Source organism: Bos indicus, chromosome 13 (genome assembly GCF_029378745.1).
Source record: "Bos indicus isolate NIAB-ARS_2022 breed Sahiwal x Tharparkar chromosome 13, NIAB-ARS_B.indTharparkar_mat_pri_1.0, whole genome shotgun sequence".
NCBI classification, from domain to species: Eukaryota; Metazoa; Chordata; class Mammalia; order Artiodactyla; family Bovidae; genus Bos; species Bos indicus.
The window spans coordinates 12243555-12270592 of NC_091772.1; the positions used below are offsets into that span (position 1 = coordinate 12243555).

General features: G+C 45.9%; 1 protein-coding gene and 1 long non-coding RNA gene across 19 annotated transcripts in view; one reads left to right on the forward strand and one right to left on the reverse strand.

Annotated features, from left to right (window-relative positions):
* Nucleotides 1–25432, forward strand: part of LOC109567879 (uncharacterized) — a 39047-nt gene extending 13615 nt beyond the window's left edge. For 10 of the 14 annotated variants that reach the window (XR_011569984.1, XR_011569985.1, XR_011569988.1 and 7 more), the window contains one exon: nucleotides 21741–25432. This is a non-coding gene — a long non-coding RNA (uncharacterized lncRNA). The other 4 variants (XR_011569982.1, XR_011569987.1, XR_011569991.1 and 1 more) reach the window with 1 other exon arrangement.
* Nucleotides 3078–27038, reverse strand: part of ECHDC3 (enoyl-CoA hydratase domain containing 3) — a 37742-nt gene continuing 13781 nt past the window's right edge. For 2 of the 5 annotated variants that reach the window (XM_070800726.1, XM_019972914.2), the window contains one exon: nucleotides 22977–26612. In XM_070800726.1, the coding sequence (XP_070656827.1) occupies nucleotides 26301–26612 (312 nt within the window). In that variant the 3' untranslated portion in view covers nucleotides 22977–26300. Of the gene's footprint in view, nucleotides 3307–6059; nucleotides 8840–13114; nucleotides 13168–22976; nucleotides 26613–27038 lie in introns of those variants that run through there. The other 3 variants (XM_070800727.1, XM_070800728.1, XR_011569980.1) reach the window with 3 other exon arrangements.

Genomic DNA, 27038 nt, shown 5'->3' on the forward strand with positions numbered 1-27038 from the left:
CTGCTCCAGCAAAGCACAGCCGCCACTCCTTACCTTGGACGAGGGGTATCTCCTCACCGCCGCCCCTCCTGACCTTGAACGTGGAATAGCTCCTCTAGGCCCTCCTGCGCCCGCGCAGCCACTGCTACTGGACATGGAACAACAGACTGGTTCCAAACAGGAAAAGGAGTCCGTCAAGGCTGTATATTGTCACCCTGCTTATTTAACTTATATGCAGAGTACATCATGAGAAACACTCAGCTGGAAGAAGCACATGCTGGAATCAAGATTGTCGGGAGAAATATCAATAACCTCAGATATGCAGATAACACCACCCTTATGGCAGAAATTGAAGAGGAACTAAAAAGCCTCTTGAGGAAAGTGAAAGTGGAGAGTGAAAAAGTTGGCTTAAAGCTCAACATTCAGAAAACGAAGATCATGGCATCTGGCCCCATCACTTCATGGGAAATAGATGGGAAACCGTGGAAACAGTGTCAGACTTTATTTTTTTGGGCTCCAAAATCACTGAAGATGGTGACTGCAGCCATGAAATTAAAAGACGCTTACTCCTTGGAAGAAAAGTTATGAGCAACCTGGATAGCATATTCAAAAGCAGAGACATTACTTTGCCAACTAAGGTCTGTCTAGTCAAGGCTATGGTTTTTCCAGTAGTCATGTATGATGTGAGAGTTGGACTGTGAAGAAGGCTGAACACCGAAGAATTGATGCTTTTGAACTGTGGTGTTGGAGAAGACTCTTGAGAGTCCCTTGGACTGCAAGGAGATCCAACCAGTCCATTCTGAAGGAGATCAGCCCTGGGATTTCTTTGGAAGGAATGACACTAAAGCTGAAACTCCAGTACTTTGGTCACCTCATGCGAAGAGTTGACTCATTGGAAAAGACTCTGATGCTGGGAGGGATTGAGGGCAGGAGGAGAAGGGGACGACAGAGGATGAGATGGCTGGATGGCATCACTGACTCGATGGACGTGAGTCTGAGTGAACTCCGGGAGTTGGTGATGGACAGGGGGGCCTGGCGTGCTGCGATTCATGGGGTCTCGAGGAATCGGACATGACTGAGCAACTGAACTGAACTGAACCAAAGCGAAATCAACCCTGAATATTCATTGGAAGGACTGATGCTGAAGCTGAAGCTCCAGTACTTTGGCCACCTGGTTCAAAGAGCCAACTCATTGGAAAAGACCCTGATGCTGGGAAAGTTTGAGGGCAGGAAGAGAAGGGGACAGAAGAGGATGAGATGGTTGGATGGCATCACCGATTCAATGGACATAAATTTGAGCAAACTCTAGAGACAGTGAAGGACAGGGAAGCCTGGTGTGCTACAGTCCATGGGGTCACCAAGAGTCAGACATGACTGAGTGACTGAACAGCAACAACAATATTCTTTTCCAGATTCTTTCCCAGTATAGTTTATTATAAGATATTGAATATAATTCCCTGTGCTATACAGTAGGTCCTTGTTTATCTGTTTTATGTATAGTAGTGTGTATCTGCTAACCCCATACTCCTAATTAATCATCCCCCCAAACTTTTGTTAACTGTAAGTTTGTTTTCTATGTCTGTGAGTCTGTTTCTGTTCTGTAAATTAGTTCATTTGCATCACAGTTTAGACTCCACATATAAGTGATACCATATGATATTTGTTTTTCTTTGTTTGAGTTACTTCATTTAGTCTGATGATCTCTAGATCCAAATGGAAAATGGCATTATTTCATTCTTTATGGCTGAATAATATTCTATGGATATATATACATCACATTTTCTTTATCCATTCATCTCTGGGTGGACATTTAGGTTTGTTTCCATGTCTTGGCTATTGTAAATAGTGCTACTGTGATCACTGGGATGCATGTATCTTTTCAAGTTATAGTTTTTCTCTTTTTTGGCTATATGCCTAGGAGTGGGATTGTTGGATCGTATGGTAATTCTATTTTTTTTTTTTTTTAAGAACTGCCATCTCTCTTTCTCTTTTTATAGTGCTTGAAACATTTTGTTTGGTGGCGTAATTGTCTCTATATCAGTCTAACTGAGCAGGCACAAGGCCCAGGAGAGGGAGGCCCAGCTTGGAGCCTGAAGGACTGCTCTGAAATGACAGAGCTAAAGTGCACTGTTCTAGATTATGGAGGAAGGCTCTGGGGCTCAGGGGGTGGAGGTGGAGGAGTATAGACAATTGTAGGTCAGGCTGGATTAAGACAGTAGTAAACAGCCCATCCAACCTCTACTCCCAGCTTCAGCTCACTCGCTCACCCATCCCTTGCACAACTGCCTAACTTGTTTCTCATGACTCAGGCCTTGACTGCCCAGGGTCTTATCATGTCTCCCAGGAATATATGCAAAGTAGTGGGGGACCCCTGAAGATGGCACAATATCTGTTCCTCCCCCAGTGATCTCCAGTGATAGAATTTCATGACAGTGGTGGAGAAAGCATTTGGAGTAAAGGTCTTTCCTAGGTGGCCCACGGAGAAGGCAATGGCACCCCACTCCAGTACTCTTGCCTGGAAAATCCCATGGATGAAGGAGCCTGGTGGGCTGCAGTCCATGGGGTCGCTAAGAGTCAGACACAACTGAGCGACTTCACTTTCACTTTTCACTTTCATGCATTGGAGAAGGAAATGGCAACCCACTCCAGTGTTCTTGCCTGGAGAATCCCAGGGACGGGGGAGCCTGGTGGGCTGCTGTCTATGGGGTCGCACAGAGTCGGACACGACTGAAGCGACTTAGCTTAGCATTAGCATAGGTGGCACTTCAGGGACCGCCAGCTATTTCTACTCTTTATGCTTCCCTGGATAAAGAAGGAAAAAATTGAAAAGAAAAAAAGATATGGACTGTGGGATACAAAACTGAGTTTAAAAATTGAACAAAATCTTCAATGTGGCATCCCCAGGTGGAGTCCTATGTCTTACTCATTTTCAGATATTGATTCCTCTCTTTTTCTACTTTAGTCCCTTAAAACAATCAACAGAGACTTCCTTGTGGTCCAGTGGCTAAGACTTCACACTCCCAGTGCAGGCGGCCCAGGTTCAACCCCTGGTCAGGGAACTAGTTCCCTCCTGCCACCGCTACCACAACTAAAGACTTCCCATGCCACAACTAAGACCTGGTACAGCCAAATTAACTAATTAATTAAAAAAAAATCAAAACATAACTGAACATGGGCCAGTATGGGAGGTTTCCCTGTTGAGTGGGCTCAATTCTTTCCCCAAAAGTGAGTTATTTCACTACTTAGTGCCTTGATTTTCCATGTGCAGAACTGTTGGTCATGCTAGCCGTTGTCTCCTTGCTCAAAACACCATCAGGGACATTCAAGCTGAAAAAAAGATTTAGATTCTCAGTAAATATTTGTTAAATCTCTTGCTCCAACATACTTACTAGAAGTGAGAAATACAGTGACCTGAGACTTAAGTTCCCCTTTTTAATTTTTCAACTTGGAGGAAACTTATTGTTTTTTATGGGAAAAATTTCATTTGGCTCATTAAATTGTTATAATTTTCTTTTTAATAATAGGTCTGTAATAGATAAAAATTTCCCCAAAATTGTGGAAAGTATGGCTTCTCATCGCACTATAATTTTGATGATTACAGCTAACAGCTGCTCATTTAGTTGGCATCATTTGGGAGAACTGAGACTTACCTCTTTATTGTCCTCACTATAATAGTTCATGTTTTGATAGAATCTCTTCAAAATCCATTAAATATCCTTTTATCTTCCTAAACATTGTCCACTGGATATGTAATTCAGTGCCACCGAATCATCTGGGTCACTCTGCACCGTCTCCTCCAACCCGTTACCAGGCAACAGTGGGGCAGTTGGGTGGGGGGCAGGGGGCGGGGGACCATTAGTAGTCCTGTTCAGCCATTGGTCTGGCACCAGTGGGCCCCTCCCCCAAGCAACCAACTGTCCATGAGCGACCGTTAGTGGTCTCGCTCAGCCATTGGTCAGCACCGTAATGGCCCCTCCCCCAAGCAAGCAACTGTCAATGAGCGACCGTTAGCGGTCCAGCTCAGCAAAGGGTCACTGGAGAGGTGGTCGGGGAGTGGTGGTCGTCAGGCGGGAGAGTGAAGTAAGAGGCGGATCCTGGCCCTCTCCCAGGGGCCCTCCAGCTCGTCTGGCCTCCGGCTGGCAGATGAACTGAGGGGCCCAGGAAACAGGTTGGGGGCCGTGTCCTGCAGGCTCCAGAGCCCTCACCAGGTGCCACCCACTGGCCAGGCCCAGGCCTTGAGGTGACCCTCTCCCCCACATCTGCAACCTCATGGCAGCGGCCGTCTGCCTGGGTCAGCGTCTGCGGGACCTGCCCTTCCTTCACCTGCCATACAGGCAGCCTGAGGAGCCTGAGCACTGGTTGCATCTTGCGCGCCTGGTTTTCTCAGTGATGGCGGCTGGACGGGGTCTGGAGACCTGGCCCTGAGGGAGCCGCCAGCTGAGATCTGCCCTATCTCAGCCAGGGCTGGACCTCAGAGGGTGACGGTTGTCCCTGGGGACCGTGTCCTTTCTTGTCAGAACAGAGAATAATAGTCACTCGGTGGAGGTTTACAGGAGCATCTTTCCCTGACTGTGACCTGACCTCAGGAACACAGGCTCTGCCACCAAAATGTTGGCAACAACACACTAGCCCCTCCCTCCCCTTCCCTAGAAAAGGGCTTTGCTGAGAGTTCCCAGGGAGTTTGGGGTTTTGGGGGGCTTGAGCCATCCATCTCCTTGCGTGGCCCTGCAGTAAACCTTTCTCTGCTCCAAACGCTTTGGTGTTGTTTGGCCTCACTGTGCATTGGGTACACAGACTGGTGTTTCGGTAACAGATACAGTTTAGAAGTGTCATTCCTTCAGGTTGTCATACCATTCCTGTCACACTGAGGTATAATTGGAGTGTCACTGGTGAGCCACTGTGTTGGTCATTTCACCCTTGTGGGTGAATGGTCATGTTTTTAGGACTCTTGGGTCAACTTGGTGCCATTGCCTATTTTTGTCATTCTATCTGCTTTGAGTGCTCTGGGCTGGGAGCAGACATGAATTTTGCTAGAATATGTCTACAGTTGGATAAACTTACTCTGACCTACATGGGTTGGGAGCACTTTGGTGAAAGGGTACAGTGGACAGTTGTGAACACCATCCCAGCTTGCATCACTGCCTTTTCAGTCCCTGAGTTCTTTTTTAAAAACTTTTATTTTACTGACATATAGTTGATTTACAATGTTGTGTCAACTGCTGCTGTACAGCACAGTGATTCAGCTGTGCAAATACACACACGCACACGCACACACGCATATACATTCTTTTTCATATTCTTTTCTGTTATGGTTTATCATAGGATATATAGTTCCCTGTGCTATACAAGTAGGACCTTGTTGTTTAGTCATTCTACATATAATAGTTTGCTTCTACCAACCCCAAAAACCTCCCCTTCCTTGCCAACCACGAGTTTGTTCTCTATGTCTGTGAGTTCGTTTCTGCTTCATAGATGGGTTCATTTGTGTTATATTTTAGATCCCACATATAAGTGATATATCATATGGTATTTGTCTTTCTCTTTCTGACTTACTTCACTTTGCATGATAATCTCTAGATCCAGCCATATGGCTGCAAAAGGTGGTATTATCTCATTCTTTCTATGGCTGAGTAATATTCAATTGTATATATGTACCACATTTTCTTCATCCATTTCTCTGTGGATGGACATTTAGGTTGCTTTTATGTCTTGTCTATTGTGAATAGTGTTGCTATGAACATTGGGGTACGTGTATCTGCTTATGAATTTTTTAAATTGGGACTTTATATGATAAATTTCCTTATTGTTTACGCCACTCTGAGTCAGCCTTTCTGCTATCTACATCAAAGAGAGTTCTAACTGATAATAGAAAATAATTTAGTACTTAAACTTGACAGAAAATCTATGTTGTTACTTTAGAAGCTATCACGGCTACACTTCATGGAGGTACACAAATGTGCACTTATTATTTAAATTGTACATATGCATTATGTGCATTTTTGTATATATGACCTTTCACTATCAGAAAGAAAATAGTTGATATCATTATCCACCCAAGCAGGCAGAATAACCAATAGCACTCATTCAAAAAATATTTATTGAATGTCTATTATTTGTCAGATACATTCTAAGTCTTAGGGATATGGTTGGGGAACAAGAGAGAAATCCCCATTCAAACCCAGAGGATCTATAGGAATGTCAGGGAATGATATGTGCTATGAAGGAAAGTAAAGACGGTTAAGGAGGGCACAAAGAAGTGCTGTTATTTTAGGCAGTGTGGCTGGGAAGTCCTCTCTGATGAGGTAACATATAAACAGAGACCTGAAGAAGTGAGGGTGAGCCTTGCAGATACTGGGGCATTCAGAAAGAGCTCTCCATGCATGGGAGCAGTGTGTGCAAAGGTCCTGAGGTAGGAGTGAGCTCAGAGCACTCTGGACACAGCATGGAGGCAGGTGGGCTGGGGTGCAGGGAGTAGAGAAGTGGGCATCAGAAAGGAATCCAGGGACTTCCCTGGTGGTCTAGTGGTTAGGACTCTGCAATTCCACTGCAGGGGAAAGGGGGTCTATCCCTGGTCAGAGAAATAAGATCTCGCATGCCACGCGGTATGCCTCTGCCGCCGCAAAAACAAAAGGCAGCCAGGAAACCCAGCAATGACAAGGACTTTGATTACCTCAGAGAGAGATGGGGTCTGTTGGGAGGATTATGAAGGAATATTATGACCCGAATTAGTATTCAAAAAAATCACTGTTGGGATCTGAGGCAAACAGTCTGTAGAGACTAAGGACATAGGGGCTCTGACATTGCTTGCTTCAGCAGACTTCTAAACAGCAAAAAGCACGACAAAGAGAAGAACACACAGGTCATTGCATTTCATTTTTTGTCCCCAAAGTCATTCTGCAGGATGCCCTTCCCCCTAACGACTAGGGAGCCTTAAACACAGCAGGAGTGTTGCCTTTGACTTTGCAGAGTGTGGGAGTGCCTGCCCTGGCTGTTGGGTAACCTCTGACCTGGAGGCAGCCCTGGGCAGCCAAAGCAGCAGTGAGCACGAAATTCATGGTCCTGCTGGACCCCTGGGCTCTGCTTCTTCTCTTCTGTCCAACACATCTGTACTTTAGCCCGTGGGCTGGTTCTATGTAACATGATTTCAAAATGAATATTTAACATAATGTTCTAGGAGTTGAAATTTAAAATGTTCACTTAACCTAACCAGATTTCTTCTACATTTTCCAAAAGGGAGAGGGCAAAGAGAAGAGGTTTGAAAGAGCATTAATAACTCTCCAGATGATCTCTGAATACTCCTTCTATGGAAGGATTAAAGGTTTCTTTGAGGCAACAGGCCAAAATGCCCCCCTGTGGTGTTGCATTCAAATTAACTAATGAGATAAGCCTCCTGTTTTAGTTTCCTGTCTTGGGTTATAATTGCTGCTGCAGCCTCACTCATCATTTCCTGCAGGTTTTCCTTCTCTGGCTGTGATAAATATTAATGCCTTTAATTTTTCATTCCTCCCTTGGGCCTGGAATTCTGTGAAAAGTGAGATTTTCTTGTTCTTGAGGCTTTTTCAACGATGAGCAATTTTCATTTTCTGTAACAGATTCTCTTAGGTTAGTTTTAAATTTAGACCTGCACTTTGGTTTTCTTTGACTGTTTTAAAAGAGACTGAGAAGCCTATCGCAGCCAGAGTTGAATTCAAGGATTTGAAGCTCATCATAGTTTCTCTTTCATTTTTTTCTCGTGAGAGTCCTTCACCTGGGTTGTCAGTTCCCTGTGATTCTGGACAGCATTCTGTTTGTATAGGAGCATGTCCTTTACTTTGCCCAGATACAAATGTCATATCTTTCATCAGGTTTTCAAAACAGTCTTACTAAAATACATTTAAAACATTCAGAATCCCTGCTTAATTAACCATTCTGGGGAGTATTGCTTTGGGCAAATCTAGTGACTCATCTTTGAGATACGTGGAAGCAAACATAATCATATCTTCTAGAGACTGTAGGGAAAGGCTCTCTCCTCCCTTAGAACCACAGGGCATTTGAATTAAAGATGACTTCCACTTCCCCACTCCTTCTGCACTGCACAGATACAGGAATGGACTTCTCAGCTCTCACAGCTCTAAAGCAGCAGAGCTGGGATGTAGGATTCTGTTTACCACCAGAAGCAAGGTGACACCCTAGCACTCCGCCTCCCAAACTCTTCTCTATTAGGATACACTAGTTCATTCCCTCCAATGTCGGCAATTTCATTCCAAGTACCTAAGTAACATTTAGTAATGGACAAGAAACCTAACAAACCACACAAAGGGTCTGAATGTCATAAACGTGAGAAATTATTTCTTAAAAAAAATTATTTATTTGGTCGCGCCAGGTCTTAGTTGCAGCACTCGGCATCCTCAATCTTCACTGCGGCGTCGGGATCTTTAGTTGTGACACGTGAACTCTTAATTGCAGCATAGGGCATCTAGTTTCCTGACCAGGCATTGAACCTGTCTGTGCTCCCTACAAAGGAAGCAGAGTCTTAACTGCTGGATTGCCGAGGAAGTCCTAGAAATCATTTCTTGTCCTTTGCAGCCTACAGAAAATAGCCCTGTGCTTTATCGTGGGCTCCAGCCATTGCATCGTTGGTTATCTCTTTGTAATCATGTTCCCCATCTCCCCTGGGATTCTGGGGGCCCTGAAGATAAGGACCTTATTGTGAATGCTTTTCTGTCCAAGAGGATGTGGCACACAGGCCTGAGCACTATTTGTGCATTCCATCGCACGTTTAAGGCCTTGTCTAGGTTCTCACTCTGGATCATCATTCTTAAGCTCAGTGCCTTCAAGGGTGGGGCAGATAATGAAGCACAAGTGTAGAACCACACGGACCCTGGAAACAAGAGAAAACCAGGACATTCTTGCCGCATCACAAACATTTGAGAAAATACTTCTGAGGCCAGACTTCCAGCTATTATGGCATGAAAAGGTCAGTAAATCCTCTCCTCCACAAACAGCATGAAACTGGACAATAAACTGAGAAGCATTTACTCATGAAAAATAAATAGAGCTTCGGGCAAGAACAGCAGGGTCTGCAGCCTCTCTGTCTGCCTCCATCCCAGGCCTCTTCCCAGTTCTGGTAGAAATCTTATCAGCAAGGGATTGACCAGAAAAAAAGATCAAGTTCACTGCCAAAGGGTCAAATCAAAATTGGTCAGTGGGTGGAAACCTGCAGCATTGATAATAACAGGAGAAATTGGCACGAGACAAATGGGGAAAGCTCCCATCTCTGCAAGTTTGAGAATGTCTCCTGATCGGGGTAGGTGGTGAGCCAGCTATAAATTTAACAGAAAATCTTGGAATGGGAGAGCCAAAGGGTTGAAACAGGCTCCCCACACATCCCTGCAGGCTGGGAAACTGCTCATGTGTGCAGGAGGGACCTGAGAGAGCCCCGCAGAACGTGGATGCTGTTGCTCTAGAGCCTCCCACAGAGCCTGAAACATAGGAAGTGCTCCATGCATGTCGAATCCATGAGTGCTCATCGCCATATGCAGTATAGCTGTGAGTTGCTATAATTGCTTTTCAGAACAATACAGGGTATAAATAAGTATATTAATTAAAAGTTGTATTATTAAATAATATATGTTGGGAGAGGGCTCAGGAGAAAAGAGCCATTAAATACATGGGAGCAAATCCAGGGAGAAGCGATGGACATGGTAACAAAGCATTTGCTCACCTGGAAAAGCTCTTTTCCTGACACTCTAAATACACAGGCCTGACTCTTGGTGCTTTTCTCAGTGCAGGCTGGCTCCTTCATGTTGTTGAAATCTTGCTTGGGAGGAAAAGAAAATTAATGTGATGTGCTTAACACAGTGTTGCAACGAGAAAATTCAGTATAAGTGTTTGTTGTTAGGAGTGGTATAATAAGGTCTTAAAGACATTCCTGCCTTGATCCAGATTTCATGGCTCCATATCATTTTGCCAGGAATGATAAAGACCCAAATATTAAGATACCTCCTCCATCGCCAACTCTTGATCTGTAACTTCCCTAGGGAACACAATAAAGCCCAGTAGGCCAGAGCTTTGCTCAGAATTTGGGGCTGAGTCAGCCTGGTTCTTGGGCAGAAGACTGGCTCCATGTGTGCTCTGCTGCCTGGGGCTTGTGAGACCCAGAAAGGCCTTCTCTTGAGACTGGAACAGGGCCCAGAAATATGTGAACATTTGGGTGTGTTGGGCTGGCATGAGTGACTGATGACCTCCAAAGACACCCCTCTTCCCTCCTCAGGGTACAGTGGCTTCTATTTACAAGGAGGCAATGAACCCCTAGGAGAAGAGACACCCAGCAAATACCTGGTGGAAAGCATCCAGCCAGGTTCCTAAAGTGCAGTCCTCCCAGGGCCTTGCAGATGTTGTGTGCTTCATCCTACCATACTCAGGCTCCCAAGAGGTACCCCAGGAGGCCAGCAACACTGTATTTGTACCCCCAGCCCTTCCAGTGAACCACGAAGATGCTTCTTGGCCCTGAGGGGCTAGCCCCTTCCTTCTGAGGAGTGAGGTAATGTGGCAGGTCGTTACAGATTACCAGGGGTCTTGTGTCTGTGGGCAAGGTCCTCTCCCTGGAGCTTTCATTTTGATTTTCTTCCACTGCTCTTGAAGTCTAGCCAGGGTCCAACCTCATGCCTCTGTACACAATTCTGAGTTTCAGATATCTAAAGTTGGGGACCTCCTACAATATTGTGCTCGGAAAGTGGAAAGGAGGGACTTTGCTGGAGATCCAGTGGTTAGGACTCCGCACTTTCATTGCAGGAGGTATGGGTTCAGACCTTGTCACGGAACTAACATCTCACATGCCACATGGTGAGGCCAAAAAAAATAAATAAATAAAAATAAACTCAAGTAAGCATTTAACAAAAAAGTGGAAGGGATAAGTAAAGAGGTCAGCAGACACATTTTCTCACTGGCAGTAAAGTTCTCTGAGAGGATGCCAAGGGCAATATAAACCCAGCCTGACCAAGAAATCAAAGCATCATTTAAAAAAGCAAACAAGCTTCATGGGCAAGGATTTCTACTCCCTTGTTAAAGGCAACTTTAGGACTAGACAAAACAAACAGCAGTGGAGGAGGGTTATTAAATGCAAACTTGTGTGTGCCGTACAGAAACATTTTCTACTTGATCACTCGGTCTGTCTCTCTCTCCCCCCTTCTTCATATTCTGTATAAGGATCAACGGAGGAACTTGTTGAAATTGCAAATACCTGCATTCCTCCAAACCCTGAGGTTCTGCTTCAGCGGGTCTGGTATGAAACATTCCAGGTGATTCTAATATGCATGGTCCTAGGAGGAAATTCTGACAATCATTGATGATTGTTTCTGAGCTACCAAAGTGAAGACAGCTTTAATCCACTCTTGGACACTCTAACAAGTAGGACCCTCATACTTCTTTTGATTTCCTGCAGTGCCTCTCTCTACAAAATTTTATTAGGTGCATAGTAGTTCTCTAATAAAAAAATAATTATTTTTGTTATACAGCTATGTATCAGCTAGATATAGTTGTATATGTATATATAGCTGATATGTATATCATGTTATATAATGCTGACTCTAAACATGTTGAATCCAATGCCTTTTGCATGTAGCAATCTAGTTTTCCCAATTAGGCTTCCCTGGTGACTCAAATGGTAAAGAATCTGCCTGCAATGCAGGAGACCTGATTTCAATCTCTGGGTTGAGAAGATCCCATGGAGAAGGGAATGGCAACCCGCTCCAGTATTCTTGCCTGAAGAATTCTATGAACAGAGGAGCCTGATGGGCTACAGTCTTTAGAGTTGCAAAAAATCAGACACAACTGAAGCAACTTAGCAGCAGCAGCATTTCAATATTATCCTGTTTTGATGGCTGTTGCTTGTAGTATAGTTTGAAATCAAGAAGCATGATGCCTCCAGCTTTGTTGTTCTTTGTCAAGCTTGCTTTGGCTATTTGGAATCTTTCTTGGTTCTATACAAATGTTAGGATTATTTGTTCTGTTTCTGTGAACAATGCCATTGGAATTTTGATAGGGATTGTATTAAAGCTCAAGGTGGCTTTGGGTAGTATTAACAATATTAGTTAATATGGGCATGTTAACAATATTAGTTTTTCTAATCCGTGAGCATGGAATATCCTTCCATTTATTTATAGCATCTTTAGTTTCTTTCATCAGTATCTTCTAGTGTTCGGGGTACAGGTCTTTCACCATCAAGGGGAATTCTCGAGTTCCCATGCTTCATTCTTGGTTCTGCACCTCTTGATTCTCTCTCTTTCTCTGTTAAGAATTCTTTCTCCTTGACCTTTTTTCCTTTTGTAATCCTTTCACTAATTGTAAAGAGCTCTCTAAGCAAAGCCAGAAACTGCTGAACCAAGATAAGAAGCCTCTCCTCCTTGCCAAGAGCTCACTCATTCATTCACTCATTCATTTGTTAATTCCACAAATACTGGTTGAGTGCCTACTTTATGCCAAACATGTCCTTAAAATGAGAGGTACAGAGGTGACAAAAACAGGCAAGGTGCCTGTCTCATGAAACCGATAACTAGTGCAAGAAAATAGACAAGAGAGGGAGGAAGAGCAGAGGAAAGAAAGGAAATCAGAGTTGTAACTGCTGAGAAGAGAATTAAAGTGAGATGGTGGATGGTGTGACCAGAGGACTCCAGACTGGGTGGTTAGGGAAGAGTCATCTCAGATTAAACATCTGAGAAGCATCTCAATGTCAAGCAACCATTATGCTAATATCAGAAAGATGTGCATTCAGCCAACAGGGACTATGTGCTCAGGGGGTTTAAGATGAGACCAAATGAAATACAATTAATGGTATAACTTTGTGCCCCCATTAAGTACATTTTCAAAAAATCTTATTTCTCTTTTTCATATTTCCATTAAAATGGACTATTCAGAATCATAGCCAACTGTGGAGAAATGGAGCTTAGCAAGTAAGAGAGCCTACTGAGAAATGTTAGCCAATGAACAGAATAATCAGTTCTGATAGATTTTCTTTCCACAGTAATTAATTTGCCACCCTTCCTAGGTGGGAATCCTGCCTGTTCTTATTCTCAGAGTAGAAAAGAAGAAGAGCAAACCCAAGCCCAACCCAAAACATCCCATCTCACCCCAAACAGAAATGATCGCTATTACTCACCAGCTCCAGCCGTGAAAGAAGAGATTTCCATCAGGGTACGAGGTCATTAAATTCTGTAGTGATTGGAGCAAAGGAACAGAGAAGAGGTGAAGTTCTTGGCAAGAATGCTCCAGGAACTACACCCTTCCTCCTTTGTTGTTTAGAGCAAACTTGCAATAAAATACTAAAGATATACGTTATAAATTGTTTAACCAATGCACCAGCTGTGGACTGGATTGTCACTCCCAAATTCATGTGAAGTCCCAAACCCCTCATGTGACTGAATTAGAGATGGGAGCCTTCAAGGTGGTGACTGAGGTTAAAGGGGGTCATAAGAGTGGAGCCCTGATTCCATGGGCCCAGGTGCCCTTATAAGCAGAGGAAGAAACACTAGATATCTCTCTGTGCCACGTGAGGACTCAAGGAGAAGGCAGCCGTCTGTAAGTCAAGAAGAAAAGCACTCGCCAGGACCGGACCGTGCTTGCTCCTTAACCTTGGATTTCCAGCCTCTAGAACTCTAAGAAAATTTATTTCTATTGTTTAAGTGTCCTAGTCCATGGTATTGGGTTGGCAAAAGAGTTTGTTCGGGTTTTTCCGTTATGGAAATAGTTAGTTATGCTGCCCGAACAGTCTAAGTTATCACTCTCTCCCACTGGTACAGACACGGAGCGGTAAAAGGAGTGGAGGAGCACGATTCCCCCACCCCTGGCCCAGGGCTGGAAAAGTACCTAACGAGATCACAGTGCCTCAAATTAAAAAAAAAATCTCATTTTCATAACTTGTAACTAATGTAGTATTTAAAGCAAAAGTTTAATAATTAATTTTTTTTCATTTAAAGCAAGCTATTTGAAATGTTTGTTGAATGAATAAATGAATCTATGAAAATGATACCATAATATGACCCCACAATAGAGAAGACCTGTACGTTTATGTTTTTCTGCCAGTATTAAGGTCAGCTTTGTGTTCGACCAAGACTGGACCTGTATTAAGCAGGTGTGTATCAAGAACAGAGCCCAATGTTGGGGTGCAGGAAGACTTTAGGGGACCCCAAGCACCTTTGACTTGATGGGCTCCTTCCTCCATGAAAAAAATTTAAAATTATATTTTATGATGACATTCTTCTGATTTTAGAAGAAATGAACATGAAAACATTTTTTGTGAGCTGGTTAAAGTATTGTGCGCCCTGACAGAGGTTCCCTCTCTGCATCTGGAGTCTGAGTCCTGTTTTCGTCACTTCTTAGCTGTGAGATTTGGGAACAAGCCCTTGACATCCTTATCTATAAAAATGAGAAGAAGGAAGGTGTAACAGTATGGAGAAAAATCTTCTTTGTTAGCAGGAAACTTGTTTGATGGAGGGGTTCTTGGATAAGGGTCTCAGAATGGGGTACCCTAGAGGGCTCACGCTACCTCATGAGGAGTGCGGACTGAGCTGGAGCCAAAGACAGAAGAATCTGCCCCTCCTCCACCAGGCCTGGCCAAGGAACTTTGGGCTCAAGGACAGAAACGTCAAAGCCAGAGTCTTTGGAAGAGGCTTATCTTCTTCTGCTCAGGTCATCCTCAGCAATATTCCCATTTCCCTTTAACGCTTTCTGAGCGCTGAATCTATGTTGGGGGAGAGAAGGGTGCTGAGCTCTGCTCCGAGGGCCTGGGTCTAGCACAGAAGCAGCTTCCCCCTTCCCCTGCCTCGAGTTTTGTGGGAAGCTCTTGGCCCAGTGCCTGAGAGCTCTCAGTACACACTGCCTTCTGATGTGAGCAGCCCCAGGCAGGCGTTAAAACACGGTTCTGGCCTCATCCGCAGCATCAGTGCTATGTTTAGCTAATAAACTAATTGGCCAGATGATTGTCCAGAGCAGAGCTTCTCAATTCCATTGGCGGTGATCTTGTCTCTCCCTTCTCCCCAGAAGACATTTGGCAAAGTCTGGAGACAATTTTGGTTGTCACAGCTGGCCGGGGAGGGTGCTATGGGCATCGAGCAGACAGAAGCTGCATCGCACAGACAGCTCCATGACAAAGCCTCACCTGGCCCTGAATGTCCACAGTGCCGAGCTTGAGAACCCTGATATGGGGCCTTTCCTCTGATGGCCACCCAGAATGAACAATCAGGGAGCAGTCTTTATAGCATACTCTGAGGTCAGCTTTTTCATACTGTTCATGGGGTTCTCAAGGCAAGAATACTGAAGTGGTTTGCCATTCCCTTCTCCAGTGGACCACATTCTGTCAGACCTCTCCACTACAAGCCGGCTGTCTTGCGTGGCCCCACACAGCATGGGTTAGTTTCATTGAATTAGATAAGGTTGTGGTCCATCTCAGCAGTGGCCAAAGGACTGGAAAAGGTCAGTTTTCATTCCATCCCCAAAAAAGGCAATGCCAAAGAATGCTCAAACTACCGCACAATTGCACTCATCTCACACACTAGTAAAGTAATGCTCAAAATTCTCCAAGCCAGGCTTCAGCAATACATGAACCGTGAACTTCCAGATGTTCAAGCTGGTTTTAGAAAAGGCAGAGGAACAAGAGATCAAATTGCTAACATCCGCTGGATCATCAAAAAAGCAAGAGAGTTCCAGAAAAACATCTATTTCTGCTTTATTGACTATGTCAAAGCCTTTGACTGTGTGGATCACAATATACTGTGGGAAATTCTTTAAAGAGATGGAATACCAGACCACCTGACTTGCCTCTTGAGAAACCTATATGCAGGTCAGGAAGCAACAGTTAGAACTGGACATGGAACAACAGACTGGTTCCAAATAGGAAAAGAAGTACGTCAAGGCTGTATATTGTCACCCTGCTTATTGAACTTCTATGCAGAGTACATCATGAGAAACGCTGGGCTGGAAGAACCACAAGCTAGAATCAAGATTGCTGGGAGAAATATCAGTAACCTCAGATATGCAGATGACACCACCCTTATGGCAGAAAGCAAAGAAGAACTAAAGAGCCTCTTGATGAAAGTCAAAGAGGAGAGTGAAAAAGTTGGCTTAAAGCTCAACATTCAGAAAACTAAGATCTTGGCATCTGGTCCTGTCACTTCATGGCAAATAGATGGGAAAACAGTGGAAACAGTGGCTGACTTTATTTTTGGGGGCTCCAAAATCACTGCAGATGGTGACTGCAGCCATGAAATTAAAAGATGCTTACTCCTTGGAAGGAAAGTTATGAGCAACCTAGACAGCATAGTAAAAAGCAGACACATTACTTTGTCAACAAAGGTCCGTCTAGTTAAGGCTATGGTTTTTCCAGTAGTCATGTATGGATGTGAGAGTTGGACTATAAAGAAGGCTGAGTGCCAAAGAATTGATGCTTTTGAACTGTAGTGTTGGAGAAGACTCTTGAGAGTCCCTTGGACTGCAAGGAGATCCAACCAGTCCATCCTAAAGGAGATCAGTGCTGGGTGTTCATTGGAAGGACTGATGTTGAAGCTGAAAACTCCAATACTTTGGCCACCTGATGCGAAGAGCTGACTCATTTGAAAAGACCCTGATGCTGGGAAAGATTGAGGGCAGGAGGAGAAGGGGATGACAGAGGATGAGATAGTTGGATGGCATCACCGACTCAATGGACATGAGTTTGGGTAAACTCTGGGAGTTGGTGATGGACAGGGAGGCCTGGCGTGCTGCATTTCATGGGGTTGCAAAGAGTTGGACACGACTGAGCAACTGAACTGAACTGATGAGGTCAGCTATATTATTTTTTATTTATATTTATGAACTTTTTCCTCTCCACTGCCTCATAACATCCGACAAACTTACTAGTATTGAACCTGCTAAATATGCTTTTTAGTCTCGGGATTTGAAAGCATATATGATTTTTCAGTCCAGGTAACCTGACCCTGGAGAAGGAAAGGGCAACCCACTCCAGTATTCTTGTCTGGGAAATCCCATAAACAGAGGAGCCTGGCAAGCTATAGTCTATGGGGTCGAAAGAGTCAGACACAATTTAGCAACTAAACAACAAACCTAGCTGCATTTCAATTCAGTTCAGTTGAGTTCAGTTCAGTAGCTCAGTCCTGCCTGACTCTTTGCAACCCCATGGACTGCAGCATGCCAGAAAGTGTGCTGTCCATCACCAGTTCCTGGAGGTTGCTCAAACCCACGTCCGTCGAGTCGGTGATGCCATCCAGGCATATCATCCTCTGTCATCCCCTTCTCCTCCTGCCTTCAATATTTCCCAGCATCAGGGTCTTTTCCAATGAGTCTGCTCTTCACATCAGGTGGCCAAAGCATTGGAGCTTCAGTTTCAGCATCAGTCCTTCCAATGAGTATTCAGAACTGATTCCTTTAGGATTAACTGGTTTGATCTCCCTGCAGCCCAGGGGACTCTCTAGAGTCTTCTCCAACACCACAGTTCAAAAGCATCAATTCTTTGGCGCTCAGCCTTCTTTATGGTCCAACTCTCACATCCACACATGACTACTGGCAAAACCATAGCTTAGACTAGACGGACCTTTGTCGACAAAGTAATATCACTGCTTTTTAATATGTTGTCTAGGCTTGTTATAGCTTTTCTTCCAAGGAGCAAGAGTCTTTTAATTTCATGGCTGCAGTCACCATCTGCAGTGATTTTGGAGCCCCCCAAAATAAAGTCTGTCACTGTTTCCACTGTTTTCCCATCTATTTGCCATGAAGTGATGGGACCAGATGCCATGATCTTCGTTTTTTGAATGTTGAGTTTTAAGCCAGCTCTTTCACTGTCCTCTTTCACTTTCATCAGGAGTCTCTTTAGTTATTCTTTGCTTTCTGCCATAAGGGTGGTGTCATCTGCATATTTGAGGTTATTGATATTTCTCCCGGCAATCTTGATTCTAGCTTGTGAGTCATCCAGCCTGGCATCTTGCATGATGTACTCTGCATATAAGTTAAATAAGCAGGGTGACAATATACAGCCCTGACATACTCCTTTCCCAATTTGGAACGTGTCCATTGTTCCATGTCTGGTTCTAACTGTTGTTTCCTGACCTGTATACAGATTTCTCAGGAGGCAGGTAAGGCTCTAGGTCTGGCTCTAGGTGAGTGATCACCCATTGTGATCATCTGGGTCATTAAGTTCTTTTTTGTACAGTTCTTCTGTATATTCTTGCCACCTCTTCTTAATATCTTCTGCTTCTGTTAGGTCCATACCATTTCTGTCCTTTATTGTGCCCATCTTTGCATGAAATTTCCCCTTGGTATCTCTAATTTTCTTGAAGAGATCTCTAGTCTTTCCTGTTCTATTTTTTTCATCTATTTCTTTGTATTGATTACTTAGGAAGGCTTTCTTATTTCTCATTGCTGTTCTTTGGAACTCTGCATTCAGATGGGTATATCTTTCCTTTTCTCCTTTGTCTTTCGTTTTTCTTCTTTTCTCAGCTATTTGTAAGACTTCCTCAGACAACCATTTTGCCTTTTTGCATTTCTTTTTCTTGGGGATGGTCTTGAGCACTGCCTCCTGTACAATGTCAGGAACCTCCGTCCGTAGTTCTTCAGGCACTGTCTATCAGATAGATCTAATCCCTTGAATCTATTTGTCACGTCCACTGTATAATTGTAAGGGATTGATTTAGGTCATACCTGAATGGTCTAGTGGTTTACCCTACTTTCTTCAATTTAAGTCTGAATTTTGCAATAAGGAGTTCATGATCTGAGCTACAGTCCACTCCTGGTCTTGTTTTTGCTAACTGTATAGAGCTTCTTCATCTTTGGCTGCGAAGAATATAATCAATCTTATTTTGGTATTGACCATCTGGTGTTGTCCATGTGTAGAGTCATCTCTTGTGTTGTTGGAAGAGGGTGTTTGCTATGACAAGTGCATTCTCTTGGCAAAACTCTGTTAGCCTTTGCCCTGCTTCATTTTGTACTCCAAGGCCAAACTTGTCTGTTACTCCAGGTATCTCTTGACTTCTTGCTTTTGCATTCCAGTCCCCTATCATGAAAAAAAAAAAAAAAAACATCTTTTTTTGGTGTTAGTTCTAGAAGGTCTTGTAGGTCTCAATAGAATTTCATGGCTGCATTTAGGCCACTGAGATTTCTATCTAGAGCGAAGCTACCACTGCCCTCTGCTGGAGACATTTGGAACTGCCGCTTTAAGTGCTGAGACTGCTGCTGCTGCTGCTGCTGCTGCTGCTAAGTCGTTTCAGTCGAGTCAGACTCTGTGCGACCCCATAGACGGCAGCCCACCAGGCTCCCCCGTCCCTGGGATTCTCCAGGCAGGAACACTGGACTGGGTTGCCATTTCCTTCTCCAATGCACGAAAGTGAAAAGTGAAAGTGAAGTCGCTCAGTCGTGTCCGACTCTTCACGACCCCATGGTCTTCGTGGTCTTCTGACTCTTCGCAACTACCAGGTTCCTCCGTCCATGGGAGTCCCCAGGCAAGAGTACTGCAGTGGGAGTGCTGAGACTGGGAGAGTAATTCAACAGTGGTCTTGTGCCAAGTGATCACATCAGGACTCCCTCCCTTTACTGGATTCTTGGAACTCTCTTCACCCCTCCCTTGGGCTGGCATCTCAGCCTGGGTTTTCTCAGAAAGCAGAGCCTGAACCCAGGTCTGCATGGAGGTAGTTATTTTGGAAAGTGATCCTTTGGAACCTGAGGGAAAGACATCCAAGGGGGTTGTTGTGAGATGAGACAACAGGGGCTTGCTTGTCATTGCCCGCCCTGGTCCTGGTGCAGGGCTTCTGAGACTGTTGGAATATCTTGGGTGACAGCAGCGTTTTCTGTTCTGAGGAGGGGACTCTGGGATCCACTTCAGCATAGTCAGGGGTTGGCTGGGAGGAGCAGGGATAGGGCGGGCAGCACAAGATTGGCCATAATGGCTATGAAAGCTGGGCCATGAGTACCAGGGTAGTTTATTACTCATCCTTTTGATTTTCCCCTATGTTTGAAATTGTTCATAATAATTCAAAAAATCCTTTTGGGGGTAAAAATAATCATCCAGGCTAGGTTTATGTATCTGGTGGTAGGGAAGGTGGAGGAGGGTGGATGAAGGCTGACACCAACACTGATGAATGACAAGAGCCTCAGGTGTCCCCACTTGCCTTCCTGAAGCATTGCCGTGTGCAGACAGTGCATGTCAGGGGCAGGGTAAGCAGTCCGTTAAGGGAACCAGATGCCTTGCACCAATACCTGCTGGTTCCAGACTTTTCCAAGGCAGGACTTGTCACTCATGGTGAGATCTTGTCGTCTCTGAGAAGTGAATCCTAGTGATCATTTCACCCGCAAGTTCTCTGTAGTTCATTTTAAAAAGAAACAGAGAATCAGACCTGAAATATGTCTTTAAAGGGATGGGGAGCGCCACGCTGGAAGCTGGCTGGTTGTCTGAGGTCAGTGCCAGAGCCCCAGGGCGGCTGTCAGCCTAGAGGAGTGTTTAAGTGGGATTATCTGAGTTCCTTGCTACTGCAGGGATGCATGTTTTCTAAGTGGAACCTCTTCTCCTCACAGTGATCAGGCCAGTCTCTGAGTAAAATTGTGGTCACAGAGAACATCACCAGGCCCCTAATGAGAAGCTGTTGACAGAAAAATCACTCTGACATTCATCAAGACGCCAATAAATGTCAAGGGAGAGACTGGAGACACTGCAACTCATAAATTCTTTCTCCAGGGGCCTCTAGAGCAGAGTCTGGGGAGGAAACTCTTGCTCTGCCTTTCTCCTGAATGGTGCTAAGGAAAATTCCGGAAAGCTCGGAACATTTATTGGACAGGTCACCCTGACAGTCTGGAGGGGATGTCACTAGGAGGAGCACCCTAACTTTCAGTCAGAGCATCCTGTGTTGGGTACCAAGACTGGCTAGGTCTGTATCTCTTTAGTCATTTGGACCTTGTCTGTGTGATGTCACAGTTTGTAAGGTAGCTGGGTGCTGAGAACCCTCCTGACTTGAAATGCTAAAGCTTCACATCAGATCAGATCAGTCACTCAGTCGTGTCCGACTCTTTGCCACCCCATGAATCACAGCACGCCAGGCCTCCCTGTCCCTCACCAACTCCCGGAGTTCACTCAGACTCACGTCCATCGAGTCAGTGATGCCATCCAGCCATCTCATCCTCTGTTGTCCCCTTCTCCTCCTGCCCCCAATCCCTCCCAGCATCAGAGTCTTTTCCTGTGAGTTAACTCTTCGCATGAGGTGGCCAAAGTACTGGAGTTTCAGCTTCAGCATCATTCCTTCCAAAGAAATCCCAGGGCTGATCTCCTTCAGAAGGGACTGGTTGGATCTCCTTGCAGTCCAGGGGACTCTCAAGAGTCTTCTCCAACACCACAGTTCAAAAGCGTCAATTCTTCGGCACTCAGCTTTCTTCACAGTCCAACTCTCACATCCATACATGACCACAGGAAAAACCATAGCCTTGACTAGACGAACCTTTATTGGCAAAGTAATGTCTCTGCTTTTGAATATGCTATCTAGGTTGGTCATAACTTTCCTTCCAAGGAGTAAGCGTCTTTTAAAGCTTCACATAGAAGGATCCATCTGCTTACGAATAAGTCAGGATTTATTTTTCCTCTTGATTCCTGTAGTACTTACCGCCTGTGGTGTTCATTTGGCAACTGGCCTGGTGGCCTCATTGTAAGATGTGTTCCTTGGCTAAATCCTGTTTCTACCTTTTTTGTGAGGGGAGGGGGTGCTCTTTACCTCTTGCCAACCAACCATACATTTTTTCTCTCTCTGTTTTATCACCAGAAATGTAAGCATTTGGAGGCCAAAACACGTGTCAGCTGTGCTTTAAAGAAAGAAAATGGACTTTTCGGAATCCCCTGGATCTGATTTCATCCAGTGTGACTCCTGAATACTAACCTACACAGAAACTCTATAAAACTTTCCTGGACATACAGAGAAAGGATGGATTTAATTCACATTCTGTTCAACTGCTTAACTTTGCAAAACTGATTTAGAAAATATGGTCTGAGAATTTTTGAGAAATTTCTTATGTCTGTATCTTGAGCTTGGATGGGGTTGGGGGGAACTGTGCCCTGGCTACATTGAACTGGACCCGGCAAATCTCATGGGAGATCTGCTCCGTGCTGGGCTGCGTCCAGGCTCCGAGAAATAAACAGCAAACAAGACTGATGTGGCCTGCAGTATTGGAGCACAGGGGGCATGGTACACTAGACTGTGAGTTACAATAATAATTCAGCGTGCTTCCTGCACAACAAAGTATCTACAAAGTGATGGGATGTCGCCTTCACCTAAAAGCCTGTACAAGGAAGGGGTGGAACCCCTGGATTTCGGACTCAACCCTGCCCCCTACTGGCTGTGTGATGACACGCACGTCACCTAGTACCTTTGTGTTTCAGTTTCTTTTCTGTAGAATAAGGCTCATAAAGCCTAGTGCACAGAGATTTTGTGAGGATTTATGTATTAACATCCATAAAACGCTTCAGTGGTGCCTGGCACAGAGCAATCACTACATCAATCAAAGCACTGGTAAGCTTTAAATCACATGACACTTTGACCCACACATTCCTCCCCCCCACCCCCCCGCCACCCGCCCTTTCTAAATTCCTAGAAATTTCTTAAAGTGCTAAGTACCACCTCAATACAAAATTTGGTAAGGTATATATTGAAAACATAGAACATAAAGGCGAGAGACTTCTTAAATGTGTAGACAAATACCTGCAAATTGGTTTTGGGGTCAAAGCTGAGACATCATTATAAAATCAATGGGGATGTCAGGGTACATCCATGGTGGGAACATAAACCCCACAACACTGGACTCACCCAGCCCTAGTCTTCCTCCCTGCCTTGCCTGTGGCAACAGCCATCTCCCTCTCCCCCAGGGAGCCAGAGAGGGCCAGGCCATCCCACCAAGACACCCTACAGGTCCAGGATGGCCTGCCAGTTTCTCAGGGAGCCTCTGTTTGGAACCTGAAAGATACATTTGGGGCTCCAGACCATGAAAGAAAACCCTTGCATGACTGAAATTTCACAAATTTATTAATGGTAACAAGTCAACTTCAACCAACTCTGGCCTCTTGATGACTGCAAGGAAAGAATACTCATTCATTAATCAAATATTTAAAAACAATTTAAAAGCTTAGTGCAGTGGGTTTGCAGAAAGCAGAGAGGAAAGGGGGGCCCCTAGACAAAATTAGACTCCCCTGGTGGATTAGTCGGTAAAGAATCTGCCTGCAATGTAGGAGACCCAGGTTAGATCCCTGGGTTGGGAAGATCCCCTGGAGAAGGGAATGGCAATCCCCTCCAGTATTCTTCCCTGGGGAAATCTCATGGACACGGGACAGAAGAGGCTGGCATGCCATAGTCCATGGAGTTGCAAGAGTCAGACACGACTTAGTGACTAAACCACCAGCAGACAAAACTAGGACGATAGCCAGTTTCGATACAGCTCTGCCCACCATGCTAGCCAGACACCTTTAAAAGGCTCAGGTGTGGCTCCCGATAGAGTTCTGCCCCCCATGCTAGCCGGACGCCTTTAAAAGGCTCAGGTGTGGCTCCCAAGAAGGGAGGATCTGTGATGCTTCTCGTTCTCCAGGGTAATCAGGTGTTTTCACTCTTCACCACTTCCAGGGAAAAATCCATCTCCATTTGTAAAAGAGCATTTTCTTTGGGCAAAGCTGCCTGTTTTCCAGTCTTGTTCTAAGTTTCCGATCCAGTGCTGCAGAATCCACAATGTCACAACCAGGAGGACAAAAGGGTCCACGCGGCATTTTTACAGAAGGGGACCTGGCGCTGAAAGAGGCCCGGTCACCCGCACCATCACACGGCTGGTTCGTGGCAAACCTGGGACTCGAACCTGGTGTTCTTTGAGGTCAAACCTGTGTTTTCCTTGGAATTCCCTTGGTAAGCAAAGCTGTGTTGCTGCGGCTTGGCAGTTTCTGATTGGTTTCCTTTGAGTGCTTCGGTCGTCTGTCTCTCTTGGCTGGAACAGCGATCTTTTTGGGGAGAAAAGAAACACGTATGGTGTCAGGGGCAGGGGATCCACAGTCAGCTAGATGCTGGTTCGACTGTGGCCACTGCCTTCACTTCTCTGAGTCTTCACCTACCAGGGCAGCAGAGAGCTCCTTCCTAGGTTAGCCTGGCGCAGCGTATCTGGTGGGTCTCCGCTCAGTCGCTGCGGGGAAATTAACGACGTATCCGCGCTGTTTTCTCGGGGGCTCAGGCCGGGCCGGAGCAGATGCCCCTTTCACTGACTTTCCAGCCCCGTCCCCTCCCGGCGTGGGGACCACTGAGCTCAGAGAAGCTCCCTGAGCAGCGGATGGTGCAGAAGGAAAGGTGAACACACGCTTTCCAAAAGCGGTCGTCGTGTGTGCCAACCAGAGAGCTTTCATTCACTGTCTCAGTGGAAGGAGGCAGAGATGCAAATTAACCCCCAATTTATATCTGCCTTGGGGATGAATTATGTGACACTGATGGTTGGGTAGCAGGTTTTATTCCAGGATTATTTTCCGCTCCGACGATTATTAGGATTTATAGCGCGTCCCCCGAGGGCACTTCAGCTCGCAGGCTGGGAAGTCAGCCTGGAGGCCTGAGAATTTCCTGGTTGGAAGCTATGGTGCAGCGCGTACAGAAACTGGAAAGGCAACTTTTGGTTTTCACTGGGACGTGGGAGAAGGTTTTGCTCTCCTCACTGTGGGGTCTGAGATGGCCGCACAATGACCCCCACGGCGGGGAACCCGAAGGGGCCCCGCCGGCGGCGTTATTACTGAGCAGATCATCACGGCCAGTCCTTCACAGCCTGGTCTGGAATATCAGCCCGTTGTTTGTCAGATTCCCAGCAAAACAACACAACTACACTGGTGGTTTGCCAGTAGTCAAAGCCCACGTCGCCGGTGAGCTTGCAAAGTCCTCCAGCAGGGGGCGCGCTTGGTCCAGCTCTGGGTTCTGAAAGGCTGCCCGAAGGCAGGCAGGTCTGCAGGCCCGCCTCACTGCAGCCCAGGCTCCCCCACAAGGTGGGCAGGCTGGGGAGGGCACCCACGGCTTTATCAGCAGACAGAGCCTGGGGCACTCACTCTACCCGGTCTCCACCACTCGTCTGCAAGCTGGAGGTGATGGTGGCCCTACTCAGTGGGGTTCTGGTGGGGACTGAATGAGGACATATCGGGGTCTGGCGTGTCCTGGTGGTGGCTCTGGTGATCTCTCTTCTTCTGAGGAACATTCTTAGTAACAAGCTTCTCCTTTCCAAGAAAACACTCTTTGTCACCTTTCTAGACTCTGGCAAGAAAAAAAAAATCCAATCTCAACAGAAATCCACTAGGAGACTGCCCTTCCAGGGCCTGCTTGCCCCACTGGCTTAGAATGAGAACCAGTTGGTGGAGCCTCAAGGTTCTGTCTTTGGTACTAATTACACTTATGGCCACTCAACTGGTAGGTTAAAAAAAAAAAAATCAGCCCCAGGTGTGACCAGAGGTCTAGGACATTTCTGGAGCCTAAATGGACCATCTTTGGGGAACTCAAGCATTTGAAGCTAGTCTGGATTCTTTACCGGAAGCTGAGCAGAGCTTGGGAATGCTTCTGGAGTAGGTGATTCTTCGTGGGTACGATGTGTGTTCTGTGTCCCTCCTCTTCTTCCGCAATGCTTGAATTCCCAGTCCAGGGTCCAGGTTCCCAGTGCCTGGGACCCTCGTTACAGAAGCACCAGGCACCTGAGATGTCCATTAGCACAGGCATCAAAGAAAGAGCTAACTGATTTTCTTCTCTCAAGCAGCTTACAGTTTGTTTGGAAAGATAAAATGATCAGTCTCACTAAATAGGTAATCTTTCAAAGACCCCAAAGATTATCCCAAAGCCATAGGTGTGATTATTTTTTAAAAGAACCAAGAAGATTTTCAGAGTGAAGAGTATCTTGTGGAGATTTGAAATGCTTCACCTGATGAAGGCAAACAGCACCACGCCCACCTTGGGGATACTTTCTGGTAAGAGTCAGGCTGAAATCCTCCCTTCCTGCCTCAGTTTACGGCACCTTCTCCCCTGTGGGGCGTCCTCATCTAAGGTCCCAGGAGCATCACGGGTGGGCTTCCTCACCCAGCTGGCTCAGCTGAGGTGCGCATGGCCCTTCTGCTGACAGTGGTGCCCGACTCTCCAGGTCACCCCTTCCCCGAGGAGTCGTGGCTCCTAACACAGACTGTGTGCACTGAGACCATCACCAATGCTGGGAAAGCAGACTGACAGCTACAGTCGCAAGGCAGCGGCGGTGGTTGGGGGTTGGAAGGCTGGGCATGGGGTGGTGGGGTCCTGAGCACTGCCCACTGGGCTCACGGCCCCCAGTCCCTCTGATAAGGCTGCTCAGTGTGACCAGACGGGCTTCCTCTTCTGGAGGAAGGCCTTGACCCCCTCCTGGCCATCCGGCAGGCCCAGGTTGTCCACCATGGTCTGGGAGGTGAGGTGGTAGGCAGTCCTGAGGTCCTGGGCCAGCTGCCGGTAGAAGGCAGCTTTGCCCAGTGACAGCACCGACCGGCTCAGTGAGGCCACCTTCCTCGCGATCCTCATAGTCTCCTCCTCCAACCGCTCCTCTGGCACCACCCTGCTCAGCAGCCCGTGGAGCAGGGCCTCTTGGGCAGAGATGGGCTCCCCAGTGAAGAGCATCTCTAAGGCCACCTGCAGGGAGATGGGGCTGTTACTAAGTCATCCTGCAACCTGGGCCCCACCTGCTCCTGTTCACTCTCCTGACAGCCTCGGCCCGGTTGCCTCCTCCTCAGACGCTATGTTACCCATCTTCCCTAAGGTCCTCCGTCCCCAGACTCTGGCGGGGATGGCATCTGCCAGTGCCCAGGAGAGGGGAACCCTCCTCACCTCCTTCTGGTCACATGTCACTGCAAATCAGCCCCCAGCACCATTCCTCTTTCAGGCTGCATTTTCCTTCTTTGCACTTTCATACTTACTATATAGTTTACATTTGTTTATTGTATTATCTCCTTTGTTGGCATGTTAACCTCTCTAGGTCAGAGACTTCTCTTTTTACTGCACCAGAAGAGTACCTTGTACATAGTAGACAGCTTATAGGATATTTACTGGCGAGTGGTT